This window comes from Ammospiza nelsoni, chromosome 18, assembly GCF_027579445.1.
Source record: "Ammospiza nelsoni isolate bAmmNel1 chromosome 18, bAmmNel1.pri, whole genome shotgun sequence".
NCBI lineage: Eukaryota > Metazoa > Chordata > Aves > Passeriformes > Passerellidae > Ammospiza > Ammospiza nelsoni.
Genome location: NC_080650.1, coordinates 3,674,423 through 3,699,789, shown reverse-complemented (window position 1 = coordinate 3,699,789; position 25,367 = coordinate 3,674,423). Strand labels below are relative to the sequence as shown.

Below are 25,367 nucleotides of genomic sequence, written 5' to 3'. Positions count from 1 at the left end.
TTGAGTAATTCTTAACATGCACTGATCATTATTTTCTTAAAGCTACATTTGGAAGTCTGTGAATTGAAGACTTCAATTCCCAATATTTAACCCTCAACAGGATTGAAGAGCTGACATGTGGTGGGATGGTAGAGCAGGTCCAGGAGGCTTTTGGAGAGACAATGACATCAGTGGTGTCCCTGTGTGCCCGGTACCCCATCGCCTGTGCCAACAGCATTGGCCTCCTGTGCACCATCCCCTACACAAGGTGGGCAAGGGCTTGGGGAGGGGATGGGGAACATCCACACCTGGCCTTAGTAGGCTCTGCTTTAAGGAGAAGTGTTAAATAGTGTAAATACATCCCCTTTACTCATCATGAGGAGCATCTGAGAACATCCAGTTAAATTCCCTCACAATTCCATCTAGGGGGGACAAGGGAGAGGCAGAACCATCTTTCTCAAGTGAATTAATTAATTACTGAGCTAACAGCAAGTTCTGCATTGCCATTGTGATGGAGAAGTTCATTCCAGCCTGAATTTCCCCTGCAGGAGTGAGGAGAAGTGTCTGGTGCGCAGTGGGCTGGTGCAGCTCATGGACCGGCTCTGCAGCCTGAGCAGCCAGACAGAGTCCAGCTCAAATGAAAAACAGACCAAGAAGCAGAAGGTGGCCACCATGGCCTGGGCTGCCTTCCAGGTGCTGGCCAACCGCTGTGTGGAGTGGGAAAAGGAAGAAGGTAGGAACACTGGGAATATCTTTGCTGTGTGTGTTACAACTGCCTGAGGGCAATCATTCACCATGACTTGGGTGAATGGATTCTGTGGATTCTTAAGTGAATACAAAATTCGGTAGGTTTTCTTCTTCATGTTTTTTAATACTGCCTATTTTTCCTCCCCATGAAAATAATTTCAAGTTTTGCCACTTGATTCTCTCTAAACATAGTCAGAGAACCTGGAGATTAAATGATCATTTGGCATTTTTCCTGTGGTAGAATTCACCCATAAGATGCTTAAACCTACACGTGGCTGTTGGCTAATGGTGGATGTATCAGGGGTTATTTTTGTGGTGTGTACATTGAATTTTGTTGATTACAGCTGTGCATTCTTCCATCCCTTCCAAAGGGGGTTCCACAGATGCTGTTCACTCGGGGCTGGCCAGGCAGGTCTCCAGCCTCCTCACCAACCACCTGGCCAGAGCCACTGAGTGCTGTGGCAACCAGGCTGCAGGGAATGATGCACTGCAGGATGTCCTCAGCCTTCTGAATGACCTCTCAAGGTACCAGGCCTTTCCTCTGGAGTGTTTTCTTTCTGTGGGATCTTTTGTGGATTTTTTAACCATTCTAAAACTGACCCTTAGTGTTTAATCAGTGCTGTCAAGTTATGAAAGAATTGCTAAAGATGTTTTGGCAGACACTGAAATTGCTTTTAATCTATCTTGTAAATAATAAATGAACTTGGTTTTGATTTCAAGATTCTTTTCCCTTTCAGGAGTCACATAGGTAAAGCCATCCTGAGCCAGCCAGCCTGTGTGTCCAAGCTTCTGTCCCTTCTCTTGGATCAGCGTCCTTCTCCAAAGCTGGTGCTTATAATCCTGCAGTTGTGTCGTGCTGCTCTGCCTCTCATGAGTGTTGAGGACTGTGGAAATGTGGAGTTGCCTCCCTGGAGTTACTCAGTGCCCTCTCTGAACAGCGAGCAGGATGATCCCAGTGACCCAGCCTCCAAGATTGCCTCCCTGCTGCTGGCAAAGCTGGCAGATTATGTTGTGCCAGGTACCAGCAGCTGTTTGGGGTTGTGCCCAAGGGAATCCTGTTCCATGGAATCTTGGGATGAAAAGGGCCTTAAAGCCCATCCATCCACCCCCTTCCACTCCTTCCACCAGATTGCTCCAAACCCCATCCAGCCTGGCCCTGGGCACTTGCAGGGATCCAGAGGCAGCCACAGCTTCTCTGGGCACCCTGTGCCAGGAGCTTTTGTATTGACAGAGAGCTCCAAACACTGGGGGATATTTCTGAGAGCAGGATATTCCTGTGCCTTTCCATCTGTCTCCTCATTTCCCTGGCCTCAGACCAAAGTGGGTCTCAGTGATGTTTCAGCCACAACCCAGATGTGTCAGCATTAGTTCCAAGGATAAGAAAATTCATGGTTGTGTTTCTTTGTTTTCTTTTTTCCTTTCTGCTTCAAGGCTGCCAGACAGTCCTTTCTCCAACTGCCTCTGAGCCAGATACTACCTTGGCAAAAGCCAGCCCTAAAAATTCCATAAAAGGTGATAAAGATCCTGGAGAAGAAAGCGAGGCAGTGGATGGTAAACTCTCTATTTTTATCCATAAAAGAGAAGATCAATCCTCTCATGAAGTGCTTCAGCCTTTACTAAGGTAATCTCAGCTGACTGGGTTGGAATTAGAAACAATTTTGCCAATTCCCTTTATCTTCTCTTTTTTTTCCAGTGCTGCAGAAAAAGACATCCTAGATATGAGAGTAAATGGGAAAGCAAAGTGTCTGCCCAGTGTGTTGTGTTTACTGGCAAAGCAATAAGATAATGCAAAGGAACATGGCAACATCTTCATCTGTCTGAAAACAATCTCATGAAAAATTAGCTACTTAGACTCAGTGTTTCTGACGGAATTTCATTTATCTTGTTTATGCTGTGACAGGCTGGGTAGGACTAACAAATAGAACTGTCAAGGCAAAATGGCTTTAAAACCACTGCTTTAATAATGCATAAGCTGGACAATAATTTGCTATTAAAGATTCTTTAGTATTCTCAGCACCCACCTGGATGTTGGGATCGCTGAATGCCAATGCTGTCACCTCTTGCATTTTGTGTTATTTGTTCCATCTTCCCCCTCTCCCTGAGTTGGTGCTGAATCCATACTCTAAAAATTCCACTAAAAGGTACAAGGGAAAGGTTAACTCAGAGCCCTGGGCATTTGTGATCAATACAAACCATTTCATGAGGCTTCTTCCTGAGGGGGGAAGGGTTAAATTGCTTTGAATAACTGCATTCAATAGCATTAAATTCCCTCTGTAAATGGGGAATGTCCTTAACTGCCTCATATTTCTCTTGCTGTTGAGCATTCAGCTGCACAGGTGGTTTCAAATCCTTTCAAACCAGCCATAATATATGGAATTGGAGTGAGTAGCTCAGCTTTGATCTCCAGCAGTCAGAACAAAGCTCCTGTGTTTTGTTTCCCCTCCTGCAGTAGCTCAGAAGGTCGCCCATTCCGACTGGGAACTGGAGCCAACATGGAGAAGGTGGTGAAGATGGATCGGGACATGACAAAAGTAAGAGGAGAAATAACCAAAGAATTGCTCAACATCCTCAAAATTGGTGGCCAGGCAGAGTTCTTGGGTTTTACTGATGTTAAAAATGTTGTTTTATTCATCATTTACTTCTGTAAATACAGATCAAATGATGAAAAAGAATTTCAGCTGATGCTTCCTGCAGCCATTGTAGGTCAGGTTTGAGCCCCTTTGATATTCTCTTTTCTCAAGTGCTAAATGCACATTGATAATGCAAATTATAAGCCACACACTTGAATTTAAATTTCGTGTCTATTTCCAGAGGTGTTCTTGAGTTTTTGCACCAGAAATACTCATTGGTGACTTTTTGATCAAAGAAATTGAACTGGTAATTTAAGAATTGAATGTTAAAGGCAGTGAATTTAGCCCTGATCTCTCTGTAGATGATAAAAAGCAAGAGACAGAGCCTGTCTATGACTAACACACACCCAGGAGGGGGTTTTGCTGTGTTCCCAGCACTTGCACATGAGCAGAGTGACCAAACAGATCTGACATTTGCTTTCCATGGCAATTTCCTTTGCAGAGTGGCTGCTGTGAAGTCATTACAGAAGAAGCTGCTGCAGCTCTTAGAAAGGCAACCAAGTGGGCACAATCTGGGCTGATAGTGAGTGTGGGGCCACCCATAGAGACTGTCAATCCAGAGAGCACCAGTGGCTTGTCCAGTGGGGACAAAAAGAAGACTGCACAAACTTCCATTTGCAGGGAGAGGAATTCAGAGCTCGCCAGGTAAATCCCTTAGCCTGCATTCTGCTTTTCTCTCTACCAATATTTGTAGTGCTCTCAAAGATAATCTAGCTGTTCATAAACTTCCCTATTTCTTTTTTTTTTTTGGGTATATTTTGTTGACACCTGAAGCTTCTTTTCATTCAGTGGTTTTGAACTGAATGTTCCAATTGCCTTTGTCTCGTGGCAGGACGGACCCGGTGAGGCCGTTCATCAGCGGGCACGTTGCAAACAGCATGGCAGCAGAGGTGATTGCCCTGCTGCACAGCCTGCTCATGGCCCCAGAGTCCAATGCAGCCCAGATCTGGACAACAACTGCTGAAAAAGTGAGCAAACACAGCCATGAGTGGCACATTCCTCACTGGGGGTTGAGTAGTTAGAGAATCTGAGCTGCTCCTTTCTGATTTAAACACAGGGTGTGGAGCTGGACAGACCCGGCCCCATCTCAGCTCTCTCAGGGTGGGACAAACACTCAAAATTTAGCCATCATTAGATAATGTGTTGTCATTCTTTTCAGGAATTAATGCTGTTTGTTGGGGAGTTCCCTTGCCTCTGTCAGGTTATTCTGCCTTGGCTGTGGCCTCTGAGGGTACCAAGTTTTGGCTGGAAAAAAACACGTTGATTTTATGTTCCTCTGAATCCTGCAGCACCTAATCTATTCCTTAGGTGAAATCCTCAGCAAAAACTTTTGCCAAGACTGTGTTTTATCCTAAAAGTTACCAGGGAATGGTCATGGCTTTGATGGTGCTCACACTTCAGAGAACTTGGAATATTCTGAGTTACATAATTCTCTTCAAGAACAAAACTAATTCTGCTGAGACTGTGTGGGCTGGAGGCTTGAGGCATTGGTTTTTGTTGGAATTGCGCTTTGAAGTCGTTCCCTGGTATTTTTGCTTCCGTCTTCAGGTTCTGTCTCGGGCTCTGATGTACATTCCACAGCTTGGGAAATATGCAGAGAGCATTTTGGAGAACGGGAGTAGCAGTGGAAGGAAGCTGGCAAAACTTCAAAGGATTGCTCGGCAGGCAGTGGCTGCCCTGTGTGCTCTGGGTGGCTTTAAGGAGACAATTAAAATAGGTTCTGAAGTACAGGTAATTCAGCACTGCTCATATTTGATATCCTAGATGAGAATTGCTGCTCTCCTGAGGTTTTCCCTGCGCTGGGATGTGCTTGTGGAACAGCAGCTTGTGGAGCTTTGTTTCTCCCTGTGCTTGTGTGTGCAGTTGGTGTGTGGTGTCAGACACTGATTCCTGGCTGTAACACCTTCAATCTCATGCAGCTCTTCTTTGCTTGTAGGTTTTAGGCAAAGGAATAGCAGGAAGCATTGGAGTTGTGGCATCTATTAATGAGCAAGAAGGTATAGCCACGGTCAAATTCCCACCCACCACTATAGACACTAGAAAGACCTCCCAGGCATCAGACACTTTAACTATTCCATTGTCTAGGCTCTGTGTTCCAAGATCTGAGGTATGGGAGTTTTAAACATCCAATATTCAGTATAATCTCGATTCTTGCTTTATTTCTGTCACAGCATACTGACTATTAATCTGCAGCACGTAAAAAAAAGTGTTTCATCTTTGCTTATAAATGATTTGTAATGTTTGCCTTATTTTTTAAAGCATATATTAACAATATGTTTAAGTTCTCATTCAAGTAACATGAATATTCATCTTGTATGCTTAAAGATATTCTGTTGCATACTGGGTGGGTGGTTAATTTCTGGCTTGGTTTGGGGTTTGTTTATTTTTCTTTTATTGGTGTTTTCTGCTGATTTTGTGATAGTAAAATATAAGAATTAACTCCAGGTAATAAAACACCCTCATTTCTTAGAAACTAACTACTTGAATTTAACTTTTTACCGTGCCCCCCCACCATCAGGCATTGCCTCTTCATAAACTGTCCATTACTGAGAAGGTAGTACAGGCAGTCCAGTCCATGTTGCTCCCTCAGGAGGGAAGTCTCTCTATTCACACCTCACTTCCTGCAACAGGAGATGGCTCAACCCCAGTAATGGCAGTGGTCCGGCTCCTTGCTGAAATAAGAACCAGGTGGGTCCTGGGGAAACATCCCAGGGAATTGCATGAGTTCTTGTGCCCTTCCTCTGGGGCTGCACAAATTCCTCTTTGCTCCCTTTTAGTGTCTGGGTGTTGTTCATGGGAGTCCCTACAACACACTGAGCAAATGCCTCAATAAATCCATTTATGAAGCAGGGAAAAGCTGCCTTTGGGGAGGGTCCAGCTTAAACCAGGATTAAGACCACCCTTAAACCACCCTTGAATTCACTGCTGTAATGCCAGCTTTTAATTCAACACACTTTGTAACACTTGAAATGTATTGTTTTTCTGTTCAGAGCATGCCTGGTGATGGCTCAGCTGTTGGAAGACAGCTCATTCTGTGAAGAATTCATTCAACAGTGCCCAGCTGCTGTGGAAGTTCTGAATTTGGTGGCCCAGGAGTGCAGCCCTGGTATGTAGCCAACACCTTCTTGGCATATTCAGGTCAGAAGCAGAGCAGCTTTTAAATCATTTCAGTGTTTTCTCCTCCTGCTATCCAGAGTTCAGGAACTGGCACAAGGCAGAGTGTCTTGTCACAGCTGCAGAGCTGCTGATGGAAGAGCAGCTAATAATCAGCCTAAATCACTAAACACTAGGCATTGATTTAGGCCAGAACAGAATTATTCTGTGTATCAAAGCAGCAAGTCCTGGTTTTCTTCTGCACTCTCCACTTGCCTTGCTTCCAGCGTATCCTACTCTGCATTCCTTGGCATTATCATTTTTATGTTTTCTTTTTATGACCTTTTTGCTGATTTTTGCAATGCTTTGTTATATTCCTGATCCTTGAGCTCTCCTTGTTTAAGGATAGGCACTGGGCCCAGCAGAAATCTTAGTTCAGGGGCAAATTTTTAGGAACATGCCAGAGAAAAAGTGGCTGAAGTGAAGGGTGTGATCCAAGAGATTTAGGTGTCAAAGAGCAAGGACTGATTTTTGTGATAGTAGATATATTTTTTTTTTGTTTTCCTGCTTTTGCTGGGTCATAAACTTGCTCATTAAAATGAACTTTATATCTTAATTAACATAACAGTGCCTTTGCAAACAAAATGTAAATCAAACATGAGAAGATACTTGCATATGTTACATTTTACCCTTAATTCCATTGTTTAGGTAAGTGAGGCTGATCAAACCCCCTCAAAGTGCAAACACCATATTTATTTCTGAATTAAGATTGCTCTGTTGGACTGGAGGAAGCAGCTGGAGGCTGATGCCTGCTGTGGGTTGTTGTTGCAGGGGAGAGGCTGGTGGTTGTGGAGATGCAGTGTGAGAGGTTACGGATGTTGTACCGCGACTGTGCTCGGCCTCCTCCTCCTCCCCTGCAGGCAGACAGGAGACAGGTGAGCACAGAGCCCTCTGCCCTGGCAGAACCCCCTAATGCTGCATTCTTGAAATATTTAATGGGAATTTCTCTATTGGGATGTGATTTGTTGGGGTTATATTAAATGTGCCCCTCAGACTGTGTGGTTGTATTTTAGTGGGTGACTTGAATTGTGGTTGTAGAATAAACTGCTCTGTTGTGTCTGCAGCCCAAAGAAATCACGTGGAGCCCATCCAGGGTGTTCCCCCCCGTGAGAGCCTGCATGTTCTCCTCACACCTCACTGCTGTGACCTTCCTGGCTGATCCCAGTGCAGGTGGGGGCCTGCCTCGGGGCACCTTTATCTATGCCACCTCCCCAGTGCCAGTACAGGTGAGACCTCCCAGCTCTCCAGCCCTTTGTCATTGAATATCCAACAGGAAAAGGAAAAGCAAGAAAATTGCTTCTTTAAACTCTGTTTTGTAAATAACTTTTTAAAATATGCTATCATTTTTATTTCTAGGCACCATCATTCTACTGGGAAATTGAAGTGGTTTCCTATGGAGACACAGATGATGACACTGGGCCAATAGTTTCCTTTGGATTTGCCACAGAGGCAGAAAAACGAGATGGGGCTTGGACAAACCCAGTGGGCACCTGCCTCTTCCACAAGTAGGTTGGAAATGCACATGAAAAACCATGTTCAGTTCATTTGTCAGCAGGCTGGGGAGGGCAATACATATTTTTAAATTGAATGCTGAAATATCTTTGCAAAATCAGGAGGGTTGAGTTGCCTTTTGATATCACAGCTTTGGTGGGTGGTGATCCTGCTCTGTCTCACTGTGTCCTTGTTGTCCCTCAGCAATGGGAGAGCAGTGCATTACAATGGCTCCAGCCTGCTGCAGTGGAAGAGTGTCAGACTGGATGTGACTCTTTCCCCTGGTATGTGGGAGCATGGCTAAAATCCTTATCTGCTCCATCAGAAAACCCTCTAAATGTCAGGGAAATGCTGGGTGAGAAAACTGATTAAATCCTTTTTATGACTATTTTTCTCCAGGTGATGTAGCAGGAATTGGATGGGAAAGAACAGAAGGAACTCCCCCTCCTCCAGGACAGCCAGCAAAGGGCAGAGTTTATTTCACATATTGTGGGCAAAGACTTGTGCCCTACCTGGAGGATGTGTCTGGTGGAATGTGGCCAGTTGTGCACATTCAGAAAAAGGCAAGTGTGTAACAGAAATATGTCCCTTAATAGACTTTCAGAAATACTAAAAACATGATAGAAAGTATTGAACCTGCTCTGTAGAAAAGCAAATTGATAGTTTTTCCCTTTCTTGGCTAGGTTGAGGTATTCATTAAGCCTCCCAGGTGCATGTGTTGTGTCATTATTTTGCCCATTAGCCCAGCAGTGTGCAGCTGGCCTGGCAGATGCCTTGTGCCATGCCAGCAGCTCCTCTCTCAGCATTCCTGGCCAGCAGTGGCCTTGCTCCAAAGCACCCAGGCTCAAAGTGCCTTTAGCAGCTTGAAGCTTTCCCAGAGTGCCAGCTGGGGATCCTGGTGGCAGGGAGGTGTGATCAGCTCCTGCCTGGGGCAGAGTGCTGGCTCAGAGCAGGATCTGAGAGTTTCCCTGCCTCCTTTTGCAGAACACCAAGGTGCGGGCGAACTTCGGCTCGCGGCCGTTCGCCTACGCTGAGGGCCAGGCCCACCGCAACGCCGCCGACCTGTGCCTGGACTTGGCCGAGGAGATCAGTGCCAACTTCGAGGCCTTGCCCTTTGCCATGGCCTCTGACAGTGACAATGATGCTGGAACCAGCATTGCCTCGGACCCTGGCACCCACGGGCCCCCCTGCAGGATCGCCGCTGTGGCCACGGCTCAGCAACGTAAAGTGACATTCGCTCCTTTAAAGCCCTCCCTGCAGAAATGCCAAGCGAGGAAATGGGATTTAAACCCAGCCTGGCTGCAGCCTTTAGGCCTTAGGTAGTGCTTGTTTAGGTGGGGCAGTGCCACAAGTCAAAGCTGTGTTTATCTGATTTTAGACAAGGCAATTAAAGCATCTTCTTTGGTCTGCCTCTATGTGAATACGCAAATTATTCGTAATTAACGCAGCTTCAATGAGAAATGATCTCATTAGGGCTTGGGGTACAATAGGATGTCATGGTGGATTGGATCAGCCAATTGGTTATGCTGTGTCAAAAAGAATTGCATTCCCACCCCCTGATTGGAGAGCATGGAGTGCTGTGTATCTCCAATTTCATGCGATGTCTTTGCATGCATTAGCATCTCATTATTTCTGTCTGTGTCTTGCAGAGTATGACAGTGACACATCCTGCCACTATAAAATGGAGCTGAGCTATGAGAACTTCATCACCTCAGGCCCTGATCCTCACCCCCCTCCTATTGCAGATGATGAAAGTGATGATGATGATGACGATGATATTCCCAGGGTGAGGAATGGAGCAAATTGCCTCCTCTAACTTACAGCCTAAAACCAGATCTTGTCATTTAGATTTTGAAATTTAGCCATGCAAGAGTTCTTTCTGCTTCCCTAACAAAAATATAACTATAAGTAATTTAACACTCCTTGGTGTTTTAAAACGCTTTTGTCTTTGCAGGAGGATCACTATGCCCTCTTGGTCAAAGCCTGGGAAACCAAGGTTTTCCCTACAATTAGAAGAAGATTCCGTAATGAGGCTGAGAGGAAGTCTGGGCTGGATCAGATTAAAGGAGCTTTACAGTTAGGTCTGTATTTATTTCCATACATGTTTTCTGTGATGTGCAGCAAGTCTGAGAGAGCAGCTGTGTTTCTTTCATATTTTACTGTATTCAGGGCTGGAAAACTTAAAAAAATCACTTGCTGTTTCCCTCCTGTGCTTAGAATTTGGTTTATGCTTATGCTTTTTCTTTAACACTTTTACTGTGTTTGACTATTTAAATAGAGAAAATGGTTTCAGAAATAATGACGGAATTCATTGTGATGTGGATACAAAAACATTCTGTAATAACAGGTTGGAAAGAAACTGTATCTGTGCATTTGCTGTCTGTGACTATCAAGGCAAAACTTTTTTGATTTAAGTAATAATAAGGGGAGATGTGGGAGTTTCATATAATTCAGTTCTGGCAGGACAATGTGTTTGTGGGAAGGTCACAATCAGAGCAAGGTAGGAATTCTGAGCCCCCATGAGAAGCTCAGGAAAAGCTTCCTCAGGAAAATTCCCAATTTCCATCCTTCAGCCTGACTGAGAGAGTGTTTAAGTACTTGGAAAACTCACCTGCTTGGGGTATTAATGAGAATAAACACTTATTTCAGGTGGCTGAGGGAAATAACTTGCACTCCCTCCTGTCTTTCAGGAATGGTTGATATAGCAAGGCAAACTGTGGAATTCCTGTATGAGGAAAATGGAGGCATCCCAAGGGATCTCTACCTTCCCACCATTGAGGATATCAAAGATGAAGCAAACAAATTCACAATTGATAAAGTGCGGAAAGGTAAGGGCAGCACAGCAGATCCTGAGGGGTAAGGAAAAGCTCAGGGGTTTTTGGGGTCTAATTGTCACCTGAGGAAAACACCTTCAAAGTGGTATCCCTTTCTGCCAGGTCTCACCGTGGTGACTCGCTCTCCTGACAGCAACAACGTCACCAGCAGTGCTGTGGGAACAGCTCTGCCCAAATTTGCCATTCGGGGCATGCTGAAGACATTTGGTCTTCATGGGGTTGTCCTGGATGTGGACTCGGTGAGTAAAGACACTCTGGGAGGACTTTTACTGATCAGCATCACACAGCTGGGAGCAAAACCTGCTCAGGATGCTGGGTTGGGGGTCTCTTGGAAGGAAAAATGTATTTATTCTTGTGTTACTGACAGTGCTGGGTTTGGTGTTGCAGGTGAATGAACTGGTCCAAGTGGAGACCTACCTGAGGAGTGAGGGGGTCCTGGTGAGGTACTGGTATCCCATTGACATGTTGGAAAGGCCACCTGCAGGGTACAGGAGGACTGCCACCAATGGATTGGTCACCCTGGATAACACCAACATCCAAATTCACAGGTGAAAAAAGAGCTGTAGTTACAATTATTACCTCAATTTGAATTAGCTGAATTAGCTGAAGAGCATTTCCTGTAGTACAGTTACCTGCTACAGCTTTGTTCTAAGCAGTACAAACTTCTGAAATCTGATTTTCATGGTTGGATTTAATGTTAAGGAATTAATAGAATTAATGTTTGTGTTCCCTAGGGAGCTGTTGAGGAGTGAAGCTGCCCTGGCCAAGCTCTACTGTCGCATGGCTCTGCTCAATATTTTTGCTCCCAAATCTCCCCACATGTTCACCCGGCTGTTCCACATTCCTGCCATCAGGGACATCACCCTGGAGCACCTGCAGCTGCTCTCCAACCAGCTGCTTGCACCACCTCTCCCTGGTAAACACTTGGTTTTGTCCCAGCTCTTCTTTGATACAGTATTTTTATGGGGACATAGAAATTAATGGATTTGGTATTTCTTTATTAGCTGGTTAATAATGATGGTATTAAGAATGAGCTGGGGTGATCCCACAGCTCCATGTTTATCCTCACCAGGGGCTGGGCTGAGGCTGGTGAGGGGCACAGCTGGCATGGAGGGGCCATCCCAGCCACAGGGCTGGGTCTGGGTGGGCCCTTTCTCCTGCTGACTTTAGGCAAGGAGTTTTCCGGTTGAAAACAGAGATTTAGAATCTTCCAGGTGTTTTACAGCTTTTGTTTCCCAGGCTATGCAAACTTTTGGAGTGATCTTCAAATTTGTGCTGTTTTCCTTGTTATTCCAGATGGAACCATCAGCTCAAGCTCCATTCTGCTGGCCCAGTCCCTGCAGCACTGCATCCATTCCCAGACCTGTGCTGCCACAGACCTCTTCTACCAGGGCAACTCCCAGGCCATCAGGGAGTGGCTCGCTGTGGCCATCACTCGGACCCTGCACCAGGGAGAGGAGAGTCTGTTGGACCTCACCAAACAGATCTGCTCCTTCCTGCAGGTAAAATACTCACATTTCATGAATTCCCTTCTCAGAAGCCCTTGTTCTCTATGTGGTTGGAATTTCCATGATGCTGTCCCTCACAGGGAATTCTTTCTCTGGGTGGGTTCTATTATTCAGCCTGTGGTGGGCACACTGAAAACAGAAGCAGTAGCAATGCTCTGGATTGAATTAAAATGAAGTGGCCTCCCACTGTGTCATAATTTGCAATTAATTAAATACATTGGGTATAGAGCACTCTATAAATAAAGGAGAGGGAGGAGGTTTGCTGCTGTTTGGGATCTCTCATGATGAACTGTCCTGTTACAGGCAGCACCAGAACAATTTCCCGCTGAAGAATTCCCAATTTCTGAATCCAAGGTCAACATGGATGTGAATTTTCCTGGGGCTGCCTTTGTGATTGTGTCCTGCAAGGAAAGTCAGTCTGGGTTCAGAAAAGAGTGAGTCATGGAGAGGGGCAAGGCTGGGCCTGAGCCTGGCAACCTGGGGGTGCAGTTATTTATTTTGTTTCAGTTTTCTCTTTTTTTTTTTTACTCTGAGTGGTGGCTGGGATATTTTCCAGCTGCTTTGAGCCTAACCAAGCTGTGCTGCTGTTTCCCCAGCTCATCCCTGTACAAGGCCCCCTGGGCTCGGGTGCTGGTCTATGGGCTGGGGCACAAGGTGAAGAGGAACGGGCAGCTGAACCTGATCGAGGCCGTGTGCTACCCCCGCGACGCCTCCCCCACCAACACCGGCCTCACGCCGCCCCCCACCACCAACCAGTACCCAGCTGTCATCACCCCCACGGACAGGGTGCACATCAAACTGGGTGAGCACAGCCCCTGCACCAGGGAAGAGCCTTCACTGTGCTCTCAGGGCTCACAGCAGTTTCATTACACCTTCCCGTGTGGTCACCAGTCCTAGCAGCAGATAGGACAGGATTTTTGTACAAATAATTCATTCTTAACCAAAAAAAAAAAAACGGTTTTATAACCATTGGCAACCATGTGATTCTGATTTTTATATTCCAGAAATTCACCCAGCAGTGTATCTGAAATATTTTATTCAAAATACTAATTTCTGCAGTGTTGTTGATGTTGAGGAGCTGTTTCAGATGGAGAATAAATTTTTTTGCTTTTTTAGGTGTTTGTAGGACCCTCATATCCACAGAGTAATACAGTGTAGCAATACTTTGGTCACTCCAGCAAGAAGAATCATTAATCTTTTTACTCTTGCCCAGAGGGAGAGACAGTGGGATTTAGAGCAGTGAAGGTGACTGGGTGCAGTGAGTTCTTAAAACTTCCCCTTGGAGATCCTTAAGTTCTTCTGCTGCTGTTGTTTTCAGTACCCATCAGACAGAAAGAAAGGATTTGGGGGGAAGTTCTTTTTGTATATTTAGATATGTTCAGGCTCAAAATTATTCTGTTTCTTTATGTGAATAAAATGTTCTCTGTACATTTCTAATTACAGATTATATTAACTTATCAATATAGAGAAACTCAATTCATATTTGTTTTTTACAAGGTGCTGCAGAGAAAATTCTCACTTAACAGTTTAGCCTTGAAAAAATCCTAAATGTTATTACTTTTACTTTATCAATGCTCAGAATCATGATAAGGATTTTCTTGGACCTTTTTGCTTAGGAGTGTCTCCTCCTCCTGGAGCTGTACTGGTCTTGCATTCCCTCCCCCTGGAATTCCCCCTGGCAATGGCATTCACAGAACAGCTCTTAACCTGGAAATTAGAAGATGGGGATGGAAAATCTGAAGATGAACTGGATACTATTCCTGCCTCAGTTCTCTTGCAAGTAGTGGAATTTTTAGGTGAGAATTGAGTATTTCCTCAGTAATGAGCACTGATAATGTGCTGGCTCACTTGGAGGGCTTAGGAAACAAAAACTACAGTTGAAATTTTCTGAGCTCTTCCACTGTAATGAAATTTTCTTCAAACTCCAGAAACTTTCTGTTGATTTGCAGTTCTTGGAATAACCTTTCTGTCTTTCTTATTGCTGCCATGACGTTGAAATTCACTTTTTAAAATGTTACTTTCTGCTAAGAGTGGAACGCTGCTGACTGCCATGCCTTGCCTTCTTCCCTCAGGGAACTTCCTCTGGACAACTGACATGGCAGCATGTGTGAAGGAATTGATCTTTCACCTCCTGGCTGAGCTGCTTCGCAAAATCCACAACCTGGAGCAGAAGAAGAATCCAGCAGGATTGTCCTCATCCATTGCCCTGCAGCTCAACCCCTGCCTGGCCATGCTCATGGCCCTGCAGTCAGAGCTGCACAAGCTCTATGATGAGGAAACCCAGAACTGGGTATCTGGCAATGCCTGTGGTGGCTCTGGGGTTGGAGTGGCCGACCAGGGAAGATTCTCCACGTACTTCCATGCCCTGATGGAAGTGTGCCTGGCTGTGGCAGAAGTCACCTTGCCCATCAACATGAGCGTGACAGCCAATGTGATCTCATCCACCAGCGCCCCAAATCTCAGTGATTCTTCCTCCTCATCCTCATCTTCACCAGGGCAAACACCACAGAGCCCAAGCTTGCTGTCCAAGAGGAAAAAGGTCAAAATGAAGAGGGAGAAAACCTCATCTTCAGGGAAAAGAGCTTCATCCAGGGCAGCTGAGACAGATGCAGCGCTCCTCAGCATCGGGGGCAGCAAGCCTGAGGACATGCTGTGGTTCCACAGAGCTCTGACCCTGCTGATCATCCTCAGGCACCTGACAAAGAAGGACCCCCAGGGGCTGGGTGTGACCAACGATGCTGTGGCAGACGCCTGCCAGGCCCTGGTGGGCCCCACAGCCCACAGCCGCCTGCTCGTCATCTCGGGCATCCCCACGCACCTGGAGGAGGGCACCGTCAGGAACGCCATCAGGAAAGCCTGCAACGCCCACGGGGGGGTCTTCAAGGATGAGATCTACATCCCTCTGCAGGAAGAGGATCCCAAAAAAACCAAGGACAAAGCAGAAGGAGGAGAGTGCAGGACGGAGCTGGAGAAGCCGACGGTTTCCAGCAGCGCCGACAGTTTGGACATCAGCAGCTCCAGCAGCGTCACCCCCGCCATGAGCGTCAGCGCCTCGGCCTCCACCAGCCAGGCCTCCCTGTGCAGCTCCCAGGGCTTGTCCCGCACCGTCAGCGACATCTCTGGGGACCAGTTCCAGGCAGGGCTGGAGCTGCCCATCCCACCTGGATTGCTGGAGCAGCCCCACGTGGTGTCCAGCCAGGAGAGTTTGGATCTTTCCCACTGCAGCACCGGGAGTCTGGGCAGCCTGGGCAGCCTCGGGGAGCCCCTGGACAACGTGGAGACGGCGTCAGTGTCAGACGTGGGCTCCATGTACACGGTGACATCTCTGGACAATCAGCCACTGCTGGCACGGCCCATCAAGGGCTTCGCTGTGGTGGAGGTAACTGAGAGGGGCTTCTGGGGCCAGGGGTTATGGGGAATGGGTTCTCACTCTAGGAACTGGCTTTTTCCATGGTCAGTGTATGTCTAAGAGCATGGGAGACTGGGAGTTGGACAGGATGGCTGAGGAGCACAGATCTCCCAGTCTTGGGAACAATCCCTGTATCTCAAAGGACACAGGGCACCCAGTAGTGGAGTGATCCAGCAGCAAGTGGAGAACAGAATGAAGTAAAGAAGAACTGCTGTGTGTTCCAGCATGTAGAGCTCATTTTCACAGAGTGCTGCTGAAGCCAAGGCCATAAATGAATCTTAAGGGATTAAATTCCTGGAGAATTGGTGGCTGTGGAGCACAGCAGCCAGTGCAGCTTCCATCTGGGGAAATCTTTAAACTGCTTTGCAGTGGTTGGGGAACGTGTTAGGAGAAAGATCAAATAATTTTCCCTTTCATATTCCTTTCTCTAAGATTTGTTCTGGCCATTGCTGAGATGAATTTAGAGATTGGGGCCCTTTTGGTTTAACCCACAATGCAGTTATTTAATGTTCAATCAGTTCCTTTTCACCTATTTTGAACCACCTATGGATTTCTCTATGAAACTACTTTAGGAGAGATGATAAATTTTATTGCTATCTGGTTCCAGATTAATTTTTTAAAGCATTGTGGGTGGTTGCCATTAGTGCTGGGTCACTCCAGGTGTTCAGCTCTGCACAAGAACCTTCCTCTCTGCTGTTTCCATAGATGGCCTGCTGGAGATTTATCAGGACTTCCAAAAGCACAGCCATTCCTGATAGCCTGGGAATGGAGAGAGATGTTTTTGTATAGTCTGGAATTGTATCAGTTCCTCTTTTAGGAGAAAATCAGCTTATTCAGATGAAAACTCTGCAAGTTCCTATTCTTGAGCTGTTAATTGACATGAAGACATCATTGAAATAAAGCATTAAGTGTGGAGAGAAAGCTGCCAGAGTGTTCACATGGAAACTATTCCAAGTCTGGAGCTGCTCTGGTAGTGGTTATTCTGGGAATCAAAGGAAGTTGCTGTTCCCCTCCCCAGTCTGTGTAGCTGAGGCTTCAAAGCCTGTGCTAATTGAGATTTTCAGAGTGGAGAATTGAGGCAGGGACAGCAGAGTTACAGACAGTGCCAGCTTACCTGGCTGGCACCTTCAGCTCCTTCCCTGCTGTTCCCAAGGGTTGAGAAATGGAGTAGCTGGATCAGAGCTGTGCCTGGTTATCCCAGCATGAGGATTTCAGTGCTCTCAGAAAGCCTTTTCTAGGCTGAACCTGAATTTGGGCATCAAATTATTGATGCAGCAGAGAAGAGAAGCAATAATGATTATCAGAATGGGGAGAGGGATGGAAGCTTAAACCCCAGATTCCTATGAATGGCAGTGAATTTGTTTTCTCAGGATTGCTGTGAACTAACTTCATTATTTGTACAGATAAGGTCAAGAGCTAAAATAGAGAAAATCCGAGCCAGCCTCTTCAACAGCAGTGACCTCATTGGCTTGTCCAGCCTGGATGGGGAGGATGAGCTCATGGAGATGTCAACTGAAGAGATTTTAACTGTTTCCACTGTAAATCAGAGTTTGTTTGACACCCAGGGGAGCCCAGCACTAGAAGATTATTTCAATGATAAGTCAATAAAAGGTAGGTGGTTTGATATTGGCAGATCCCTCCTGTGTTCAGCATTTTGGGGGATGAACAGGGCTCAGACTCTCCTTGGTTCAGTATAAATCAGGAGTGACAACAAGCCAGGGAGAAATTCCACAGATTTATCCCTCCAGGGGCTATTTGCAAGCTGAACTTTGCTCAGTTGTCCACCCTGCTAATCAAATAAATCATAAATAAATAAACACTCCTCATCAGCACAAAAAACTACTGATTAAATTCTTTAGGGATTTTTTTTTTTTGAGAAAATAGCCACTGAAATAACTTTTGACTGCTAGTTCAGTTGATGGGTGTTGGTGTCTGCCTGCACAACATAATTTTTATCCTGGCATGATAAATAAGCTGCTTTTTTCATCCACACTACTCCCTCAAGTAATAATTACAGGATGTGGCCAGTTCTGTATTTAATGGGGTACAGAAGGAGCAGGTTTTTCACTGAAAAAGTGATTTTTTTTTTCCCTTGCAAAAGGGATTTTCACATTTCAAATTCTAACCAGTTCTCATGGTATGTTGTACCAAATTATTGATTTTCTTTTAATTAGGTGAAAAACTGGTCCCAGGTGCTCGGGAAGTTCTCACAGAGATCTTTAAGAGCTGTGTCCATTCAGAACAAATGCTGAGCCTGACTCCAGCCAAGCCCATCAAGGTGGCTGACATTTACCTCAGCAAGGAGCAGATCAATTCCCAAACCCCTGGGAATCTCCTCCACGTCTTCTTCACCAATGTCCGCCCTCCCAAGAAGGTGCTGGAGGACCAGCTCACCCAGGTAGGGCTTTGCCAGCTGTTCTCAGCCTCTTCTGGTGTCACTTGAAAGCACTGGGTGATGATTCACTTTTTGTCTTGGAAGATTTTAAGGAAATATGGAGTTCCCAAGCCCAAATTTGACAAGAGCAAGTACAACAAGGCAGGCAAGGAGCAGCACCCAGTGAAGGTGGTGAGCACCAAGCGCCCGGTGACCAAACCCCCCACCAAGGAGAAGTCCATGCTCAACAGTGTCAGGTGGGTGTCCTCAGCCCTGTGGAATATTGGATTTCACTGTAAAAATCCAGGTTTTTATCCCCCATCCCTCTGTGCTCCTGTGTATGGGAACAGGGAAACACTTGGTGTTAATGTCAGAGCATCTCAGGTTTCTGGAAATTATTTGGCAAAGTGTTTCTTTTTCCAGAGATTGGGGTGGAGTTGTTGGGATCTATTTATAGAACATTGGAATTGTGTTCATCAGTGTTATAGCCCAGTGCACTTGTTCCAAAACACAGATCAGGTTTGGAGTAATCCATGGCAGGAGTGGGACTGGATGGGCTTTAGGATCCTTCCAAACAATTTTGGGGTTCTGTGAACAAATGAAAGAAAACTTTTGATCCTAACACTGACTTTGTCCCTTAGCCGAACAGCCTTAAGTGAGAAGAAACCCACTGTAAAGCCCAAATCTCCTGAGAAGAGCAAACCTGAGGAGAAGGACCCTGAGAAGTCTCCCACTAAGAAACAGGAAGGTGGGAGCTGCAGAGAATTTTTTATGGTTTTATCCTATAAAAATATTTTTATTGACATGTTTTTATGACTTCATGATTGATTTGGTTTATCTTTATTTCTAACAAATCTAACTACATTTTTTAAAATAGTGATTTAAAATGCTGCTTTTATTTGTACCTCTGTGAATCTGGGCCCATCAGTGTGAGAGCAAACAGTTCTTGCAGCAGAGTGTAGGACATGTCAGTAAACCAGGCAGAAAAATTCCTGTGGGATGTAGTTCCAAGGCTTTGGTATAGTGAGGGTTTGGGATGTTATGGATTTGAACTAGGTGGGTTTTAATTGTGCTTAACAATTTATATTGGGAAATTCTTCAGTTACAAGTGGGAAATTGGGTAAAAAAGATGATTGAGATAGCTCAGAGCTTCTGGAGGAGACAGCACAGCCAGGGGGGACAGGGGTTGTGCTCAGAACTTTAGTCTGGTGGAAGAGTGGGCAGACAGGAGTTTGGACTCCCTTCTTCCTGGCAGGAAGTGCCAGGTTAGCTGAGAAAAGGGGAATTTCAGCATCCAGCCAAGCAGGGATAGAGGGAGGTGTTCCAGAGGAGCAGAGGGGAATTTGAGCCCTTTAGGGCAGTGAGAAGGGAGTGACTGAGGTGGACCTGACCATTGTGTGATAGATGGAACTCCCCAGAAAGGGTCCATGGCGGGATGGGACAGCAGGAGGAAGCTGGCAGCAGCCACCTCCTGCTCCTGGTGGGGTGAGAACTTCATGGCAAGTCATGAACTCTTTGCTGGTCCACGTTTGGTGGCAGTTCCTGAGGAGAAGTACCTGACCCTGGATGGATTTCACCGGTTCGTGGTGGACCGCTCCAAGCAGGACATCCGGAGCGTGTGGAGAGCCATCCTGTCCTGTGGCTACGACCTGCACTTTGAGAGGTACAGCCTGCAAACCTCTCTGAGGAGGTGATACTCACTGTACTCTTTAAAACACTTGGGATCAAGTCTTCCTAATCCAAAAAGCTTTAACACTCCCACCCGTGGCTGCAAGGCCTGTAAGGAAATCAGTTATTTCCTCAAAATACATTTTAAAGGTCACTTACTGTCCAAATGCAGGTCCTAATTTCTTGTGCACAGCATGACTGACAAAATCAGATGCCACAGTGTCCTTTAGAGCTTCCAAGCTGTATAATAAATTACCTGAAGGGAGCTGTAGCTCCATGTCTGTCCCTGGTTTCCTTCCCCAGCCAGTGCACTGGGTCATTCTTTAACTGGCAGGGTTGTTACTGGGTCAGAAATGCTTTAGAAGAGGGAACTGTTAAATTTCTTCTTAATATTGTAGAGGAAGAAAGTCCCTTAAATGAATTCTCCTTATCTGCCTGTGTCAGGCCATAGGCTAATTGCCCCTTATCATCTCCAGAGGAGATAGTGCACTAAGAGAGCTTAATAGGCAATGCCTTTGTGCCTAATTATTTAATACCAGTGATGAGAAGTGGCTGATGAATCAGCTTTTGGCCTCACACTGGGATTCTTGGCATGGAACAGCTCTGCTCAAGGAAAGGGGAGTGAAGAGCAGGGCACCAGCTTCTACTCCAGGTGTGTTGGGGTCTCTAGCTTGTCAGAGTGACCCCAAGAAAAGTTGGAAAGTCTCTTTTCCCAGCCTGATGCTTGAAGGAGGAGTCAGGGCTCTTCATTTCTTATTCTCAAGGTTGTTTATGGTAACTTACCTATAAAAAAATTTCTCCTGTCCAGCCGAGGTTCGCTCAGCACAACAGCCCAGGCACTCTGCCTGCCCCCGGAATGCTGTTATATCTTTATACTAAAAACTACTTATACAATATTTACAATTGCTTTCCAATACCTATCACCTATGTTAGACAGTGAGCTTCTACTCTAAACCAATCTGTAAGTGCCAACATCACAGCAGAAGATGGAGGCCAAGAAGAAGAAGGAGAAAGGCTGGACATGCCCAGATCCCTCCATCTTGCCCCCTGAATCCCCATACTAAAAACCCCAAAATCTACTTTTTCACCCTGTGATAAATTCACTGTCATTCTACTTAATTTGTCATGGCTTGCAGATCTTCATCTAAGCTTGGTAACTTGCTCCACAGGTCATAATCAAAACCACAGGGGCATCTTGGCCTCTGTGCCGGGGTCTCTGAGATCCCTGGCAGGGCTCTTGGCTGCTCAGGACAGCCAGAGGGATGGCTCAGGTGCAGTTTTACTCCAGGTGTGTTTGTCCAGCACCCTGTGAGCGAGCAGCCGTGCCCTGTCCCCCGCAGGTGTGCCTGCGTCGACGCGCGGCACGCGCAGAAGGCGTCGCGCAAGTGGAGCCTGGAGATGGACGTGGCGCTGGTGCAGTACATCAACCGCCTGTGCCGCCACCTGGCCATCACCCCCGCCCGCCTGCACCCCCACGAGGTGTACCTGGACCCAGCTGATGCTGCAGACCCCAGGATCTCCTGTCTCCTGAGTATGTGGGTGGTTGGGATAGAGGCTTTCTTCAGGAAAAGGGTTGGGAGCGCTCCTGGTGTTCCTTTGGAGGTTGGGTGTGACCGTGTTCACAGGGGTCTGAGGATGAGGGAAGAGACAAGGATCTGACTCCATGTTTCAGAAGGCTTGATTTATTATTTTATGATATATATTACATTAAAACTATACTAAAAGAATAGAAGAAAGTACTTCATCAGAAGGGTTAGCTAAGAATAGAACAAGAAAGAATGATAACAAAAGCTTGTGGCTCAGACAGAAAGTCCACAGCTGACTGTGATTGGCCATTAATTAGAAACAACCACGTGAGGCCAATCACAGATGCACCTATTGCATTCCACAGCAGCAGATAATCATTGTTTACATTTTGCTCCTGAGGCCTCTCAGCTTCTCAGGAGGAAAAATCCTAAGGAAAGGATTTTCCATAAAAGATGTCTGTGCCAGTGTTGGGGGCTTGGTGGGATGAGGGGAGTGCTGGGTCTGGATCTTCTCTCTCCTTGGGTGTCAGGGGTGCACTGCAGCTGCTCCCTGCTCTCCAAGCAGAATTTCCAGGTCAGGCTGGAGCAGGAAGTACATGGTGGGTCCAGCTTGCAGGGGAAAGAAGGCTGGATTTCCAGATTTTAGTCACCTAAATCCTGGTCTAAGTACTTTAGGAGGAAAATTCAGTGATAATGGGAGACTCTGGACTCACACCCAGAGACTGGAGATCCCAGAAGGAGCATCAGGGATGCTGTTCCTGCGTCCTCAGCACAGGAATCAGAGGGGCTGCTTTGTGTGGCTCATGGCCCAAACCTGCTGGGGCTTGCAGGAGGTGGAGCAGGGATCTGTTCCTGTCCTGACTGGGAGTTTCCCTGTGCAGATGTCCCCGTGGAGAGCCTGAGGCTGCGCTTTGCCCTGCTGCAGTCCCTCAACACCACCCTGGAGACTTTCTTCCTGCCCCTGGTGGAGCTGCGCCAGAGCGAGATGTACGGGAACAGCATCGCTGCCCTGCTGCAGGAGGCAAAAGGTCAGCTGGGCACTGACCACAGGGCACTGCTGCAAGGCACTTCTCTCTTGGTTTGCTTTTAAAGCACAGGGAGATTATCCTCATGACACCACAACCGCAGAGGAAGTTGTTCCATCTTCTGTGTCTGTGGGTCTTTATCCTCTTGGGAGTATCCAGAAATCAAAGCTTTGTTAGTTAACAAGCAGGTCAGGTGAAAGTGTCAGGACTTCCCTGTTTGAGCATTTTCTTGATCTTGCTAATGCTACAAGTGTATCAGAGTATTTTTACAGCTTTCATTAGACATCAAAAAAACCCCAGATCTGGGACATTACATTGCCCAGATTTGTTTTATGAAGAATTAACCAGGGGTGTCAGTGTGTGAAAGGAGTTTCTTGTATTGGCCCAGCTGGAAAAAAAAACACTTTTGAACCAGTGTGGGGGAGTAAGGAATGTTCAGAGATTTCTCTTCACAGAGATATGAGGTATTAAATATATTTTTGGGGCAGTGTCACAGCCCTATTTTTTATCATTTCTTGCCTGTAGCTTTACTGTCAAAACATCTCAGACTGCTGAAAACTATTTGGCAAAATGTTCCTATTTACAGAGATTGTGGTGGAGTTGCTGAGATCTAATTATAGAACATTGGAATTGTGTTCATCAGTATTTCATCCCAGTGCACTTATTCCAAAAAATATGAGGAGCAAATAGATGGGACTTGGAGAAACCTGGACTGTGGAAGGTGTCCCTGGTGGAACTGGATGAGTGGAATCATGGAAATGATACTGTGAAATACTGTTTTAAAAAATTTTAGATTAGCCATGTCTCAGAAGGAGAAATTTTTATTCTATCATTTTCCACTGGAGAATTTCAGGGGTAGATTAACTCTGCTGAAATGTGTTTGTTTCTTCAGGTTTAATCTTTTATGACACAAAAGTCACTGTCATGAACAGAGTGCTCAATGCCACTGTCCAAAGAACCGCTGACCACGCAGCCCCGGAAATCACCCTGGACCCCCTGGAGATCGTTGGAGGTACAGCAAGCACCGATCCTTCCCAGCAGCTCAGAGCTGCTTTCCCCCAGCTCAGCAGCTCTGTGAGGCTGGGGGTTCACTTTCCCTTTGTGTTGGACAGGGGAGATCCGTTCCTCAGAGAACTCCTACTTCTGCCAGGCTGCGCGGCAGCTGGGCTGCGTCCCCTCGTCCCAGCTCTGCGTCAAACTGGCCAGCGGGGGAGACCCCACCTACGCCTTCAACATCCGCTTCACCGGCGAGGAGGTGCACGGCACCAGTGAGTGCAGGGACAGAGGGGACAGGGAGTGCAGGGGACAGGGACAGGGCAGCAGGGCACCAGGGAGTGCAGGGACGGGGACAGAGGGGACAGGGAGTGCAGGGGACAGGGCACCAGGGAGTGCAGGGATAGGGTACAGGGAGTGCAGGGGACAGGGTCAGGGGATCCACTTCACTGGCAAGGAGGTGCACGGCAGCAGGAAGTGCAGGGACGGGGACAGAGGGGACAGGGAGTGCAGGGGACAGGGACAGGGCAGCAGGGAGTGCAGGGAAAGGGGACAGGGAGTGCAGGGAAAGGGGACAGGGAGTGCAGGGGACAGGGCAGCAGGGCACCAGGGAGTGCAGGGGACAGGGTCAGGGGATCCGCTTCACTGGCAAGGAGGTGCACGGCAGCAGGGAGTGCAGGGACAGGGGATGGGGCACCTGGGAGTACAGGGCACCAGGGAGTGGGGACAAGGGGACAGGGCACCAGGGAGAGGGAATAGGGGAGTCATGGCACATCGGGGAATGGGGACAGGGGTGCCATGGCACCAGGGAGTGGGAACAGAGCACCAAGGAGTGGGGACAGGGGCTCTATGGCACCAAGAAGTGGGAACGGGGGTGCCATGGCATGAGGGAGTAGTGACAGGGAGTCCATGGCACCAGGGAGAGGGAATAGGGGGTACATGACACCAAGGAGTGAGGGCACAGCTCCATGGCACCAGGGAGTGGGCACATGGGGATAGGGCACCAGGGAAGGGGGATGTGGGGATCCATGACACCAAGGAGTGGGGACAGGGGTGCCATGGCATCAGGGAGTAGGGACAGGGCATCAGGGAGTAGGGACAAAGCGACAGGGTACCAAGTGAGTTGGGACAGAACTCCATGGCACTCCCTGGTCTGCCCAGGGAGGTGATGGAGTCACCATCCCTGGATGTGTTTAACAAAAGCCTGGATGTGGCACTGGGTGCCAGGGTTTAGTTGAGGTGTCAGGGAACAGGTTTGACTCAGTGATCTTAAAGGTCTCTTCCAACCATGTGATTCTGTGATTCTGGCACCAGGGACAGGGAACAAGGGGGTCATGGCACCAGGGAGTGGGGACAGGGACAGCCCAAGTGGCATCCCCCAGGGACAGCCCAGCTCTTCAGCACAACCTGCCTCATGTGGACTTTAAGGAGCAGCATTCCCTTGTGGGTGGAAAAAGAATGGGACCCCCCTGAAATGTTTGCACCTCAGTGTTTGCACCAGGAGGAGACTGGGTTTAACCATGGGATGAGGGATTTCAGCTTTGCAGAGCTGTTCCATGGGGTGTTTATTGAGGCAGATCCCAAAGAACAAAGGGATCCCTGCTCTCCAAATCCACGTGGGCTCTGCTGGTCCTTGGTGGAGATCCATGGGGGAATGTGGAGCCAGAGAGCCCAGAACACATTTCTGACATCCCCAGCTCTGTCACCTGTCTGAGGTGTGAAGGGAGTGTACAGCCCTCAGCTGAGCCAAGGCTCCATGGAATCTTCTCCCAAGGGGAATTCTTGTCTGCTGAAAGGCTGTGGTGGTACTGACAGTGTTTATCAGGAGATAAATGTTGTGGCTGTGGCTCAGCAGCTGTGCTGATCCCTGGAGCATCCCCTCCATTGTTGTAGGACAGCCTCATCCATCTCCTAATCCAGCACCAAATCCCATTTGCAGGCCAGCTGGTAGAACAAATATTCCTGCTGTTCTTAGAGTGCTGGAAAGCAAAGCAGCATTTAGGGATTCAGCAGGAACAAAGGAATGTTTT

The 25,367-nt window shown here is 47.1% G+C and overlaps 1 protein-coding gene across 3 annotated transcripts in view; it reads left to right on the top strand.

The window, feature by feature from the left end:
* The window catches only part of HECTD4 (HECT domain E3 ubiquitin protein ligase 4), a 68,119-nt gene that overhangs the window by 36,687 nt on the left and 6,065 nt on the right, over nucleotides 1-25,367 (top strand). For all 3 annotated transcript variants that reach the window (XM_059484980.1, XM_059484979.1, XM_059484978.1), the window contains exons 33-70: nucleotides 101-247; nucleotides 528-712; nucleotides 1,098-1,251; nucleotides 1,464-1,744; nucleotides 2,158-2,347; nucleotides 3,176-3,257; nucleotides 3,799-4,001; nucleotides 4,189-4,324; nucleotides 4,905-5,087; nucleotides 5,293-5,463; nucleotides 5,875-6,044; nucleotides 6,347-6,462; nucleotides 7,281-7,384; nucleotides 7,574-7,735; nucleotides 7,866-8,014; nucleotides 8,205-8,284; nucleotides 8,400-8,563; nucleotides 8,985-9,222; nucleotides 9,650-9,786; nucleotides 9,955-10,081; nucleotides 10,691-10,828; nucleotides 10,937-11,073; nucleotides 11,222-11,382; nucleotides 11,569-11,750; nucleotides 12,131-12,336; nucleotides 12,646-12,776; nucleotides 12,939-13,144; nucleotides 13,959-14,138; nucleotides 14,415-15,721; nucleotides 17,155-17,362; nucleotides 17,926-18,149; nucleotides 18,231-18,382; nucleotides 18,767-18,873; nucleotides 19,665-19,788; nucleotides 21,134-21,324; nucleotides 22,201-22,347; nucleotides 23,237-23,356; nucleotides 23,457-23,612. In XM_059484980.1, the coding sequence (XP_059340963.1) occupies nucleotides 101-247; nucleotides 528-712; nucleotides 1,098-1,251; nucleotides 1,464-1,744; nucleotides 2,158-2,347; nucleotides 3,176-3,257; nucleotides 3,799-4,001; nucleotides 4,189-4,324; nucleotides 4,905-5,087; nucleotides 5,293-5,463; nucleotides 5,875-6,044; nucleotides 6,347-6,462; nucleotides 7,281-7,384; nucleotides 7,574-7,735; nucleotides 7,866-8,014; nucleotides 8,205-8,284; nucleotides 8,400-8,563; nucleotides 8,985-9,222; nucleotides 9,650-9,786; nucleotides 9,955-10,081; nucleotides 10,691-10,828; nucleotides 10,937-11,073; nucleotides 11,222-11,382; nucleotides 11,569-11,750; nucleotides 12,131-12,336; nucleotides 12,646-12,776; nucleotides 12,939-13,144; nucleotides 13,959-14,138; nucleotides 14,415-15,721; nucleotides 17,155-17,362; nucleotides 17,926-18,149; nucleotides 18,231-18,382; nucleotides 18,767-18,873; nucleotides 19,665-19,788; nucleotides 21,134-21,324; nucleotides 22,201-22,347; nucleotides 23,237-23,356; nucleotides 23,457-23,612 (7,256 nt within the window). The remainder of the gene's footprint in view (nucleotides 1-100; nucleotides 248-527; nucleotides 713-1,097; nucleotides 1,252-1,463; nucleotides 1,745-2,157; nucleotides 2,348-3,175; nucleotides 3,258-3,798; nucleotides 4,002-4,188; nucleotides 4,325-4,904; nucleotides 5,088-5,292; nucleotides 5,464-5,874; nucleotides 6,045-6,346; nucleotides 6,463-7,280; nucleotides 7,385-7,573; nucleotides 7,736-7,865; nucleotides 8,015-8,204; nucleotides 8,285-8,399; nucleotides 8,564-8,984; nucleotides 9,223-9,649; nucleotides 9,787-9,954; nucleotides 10,082-10,690; nucleotides 10,829-10,936; nucleotides 11,074-11,221; nucleotides 11,383-11,568; nucleotides 11,751-12,130; nucleotides 12,337-12,645; nucleotides 12,777-12,938; nucleotides 13,145-13,958; nucleotides 14,139-14,414; nucleotides 15,722-17,154; nucleotides 17,363-17,925; nucleotides 18,150-18,230; nucleotides 18,383-18,766; nucleotides 18,874-19,664; nucleotides 19,789-21,133; nucleotides 21,325-22,200; nucleotides 22,348-23,236; nucleotides 23,357-23,456; nucleotides 23,613-25,367) is intronic.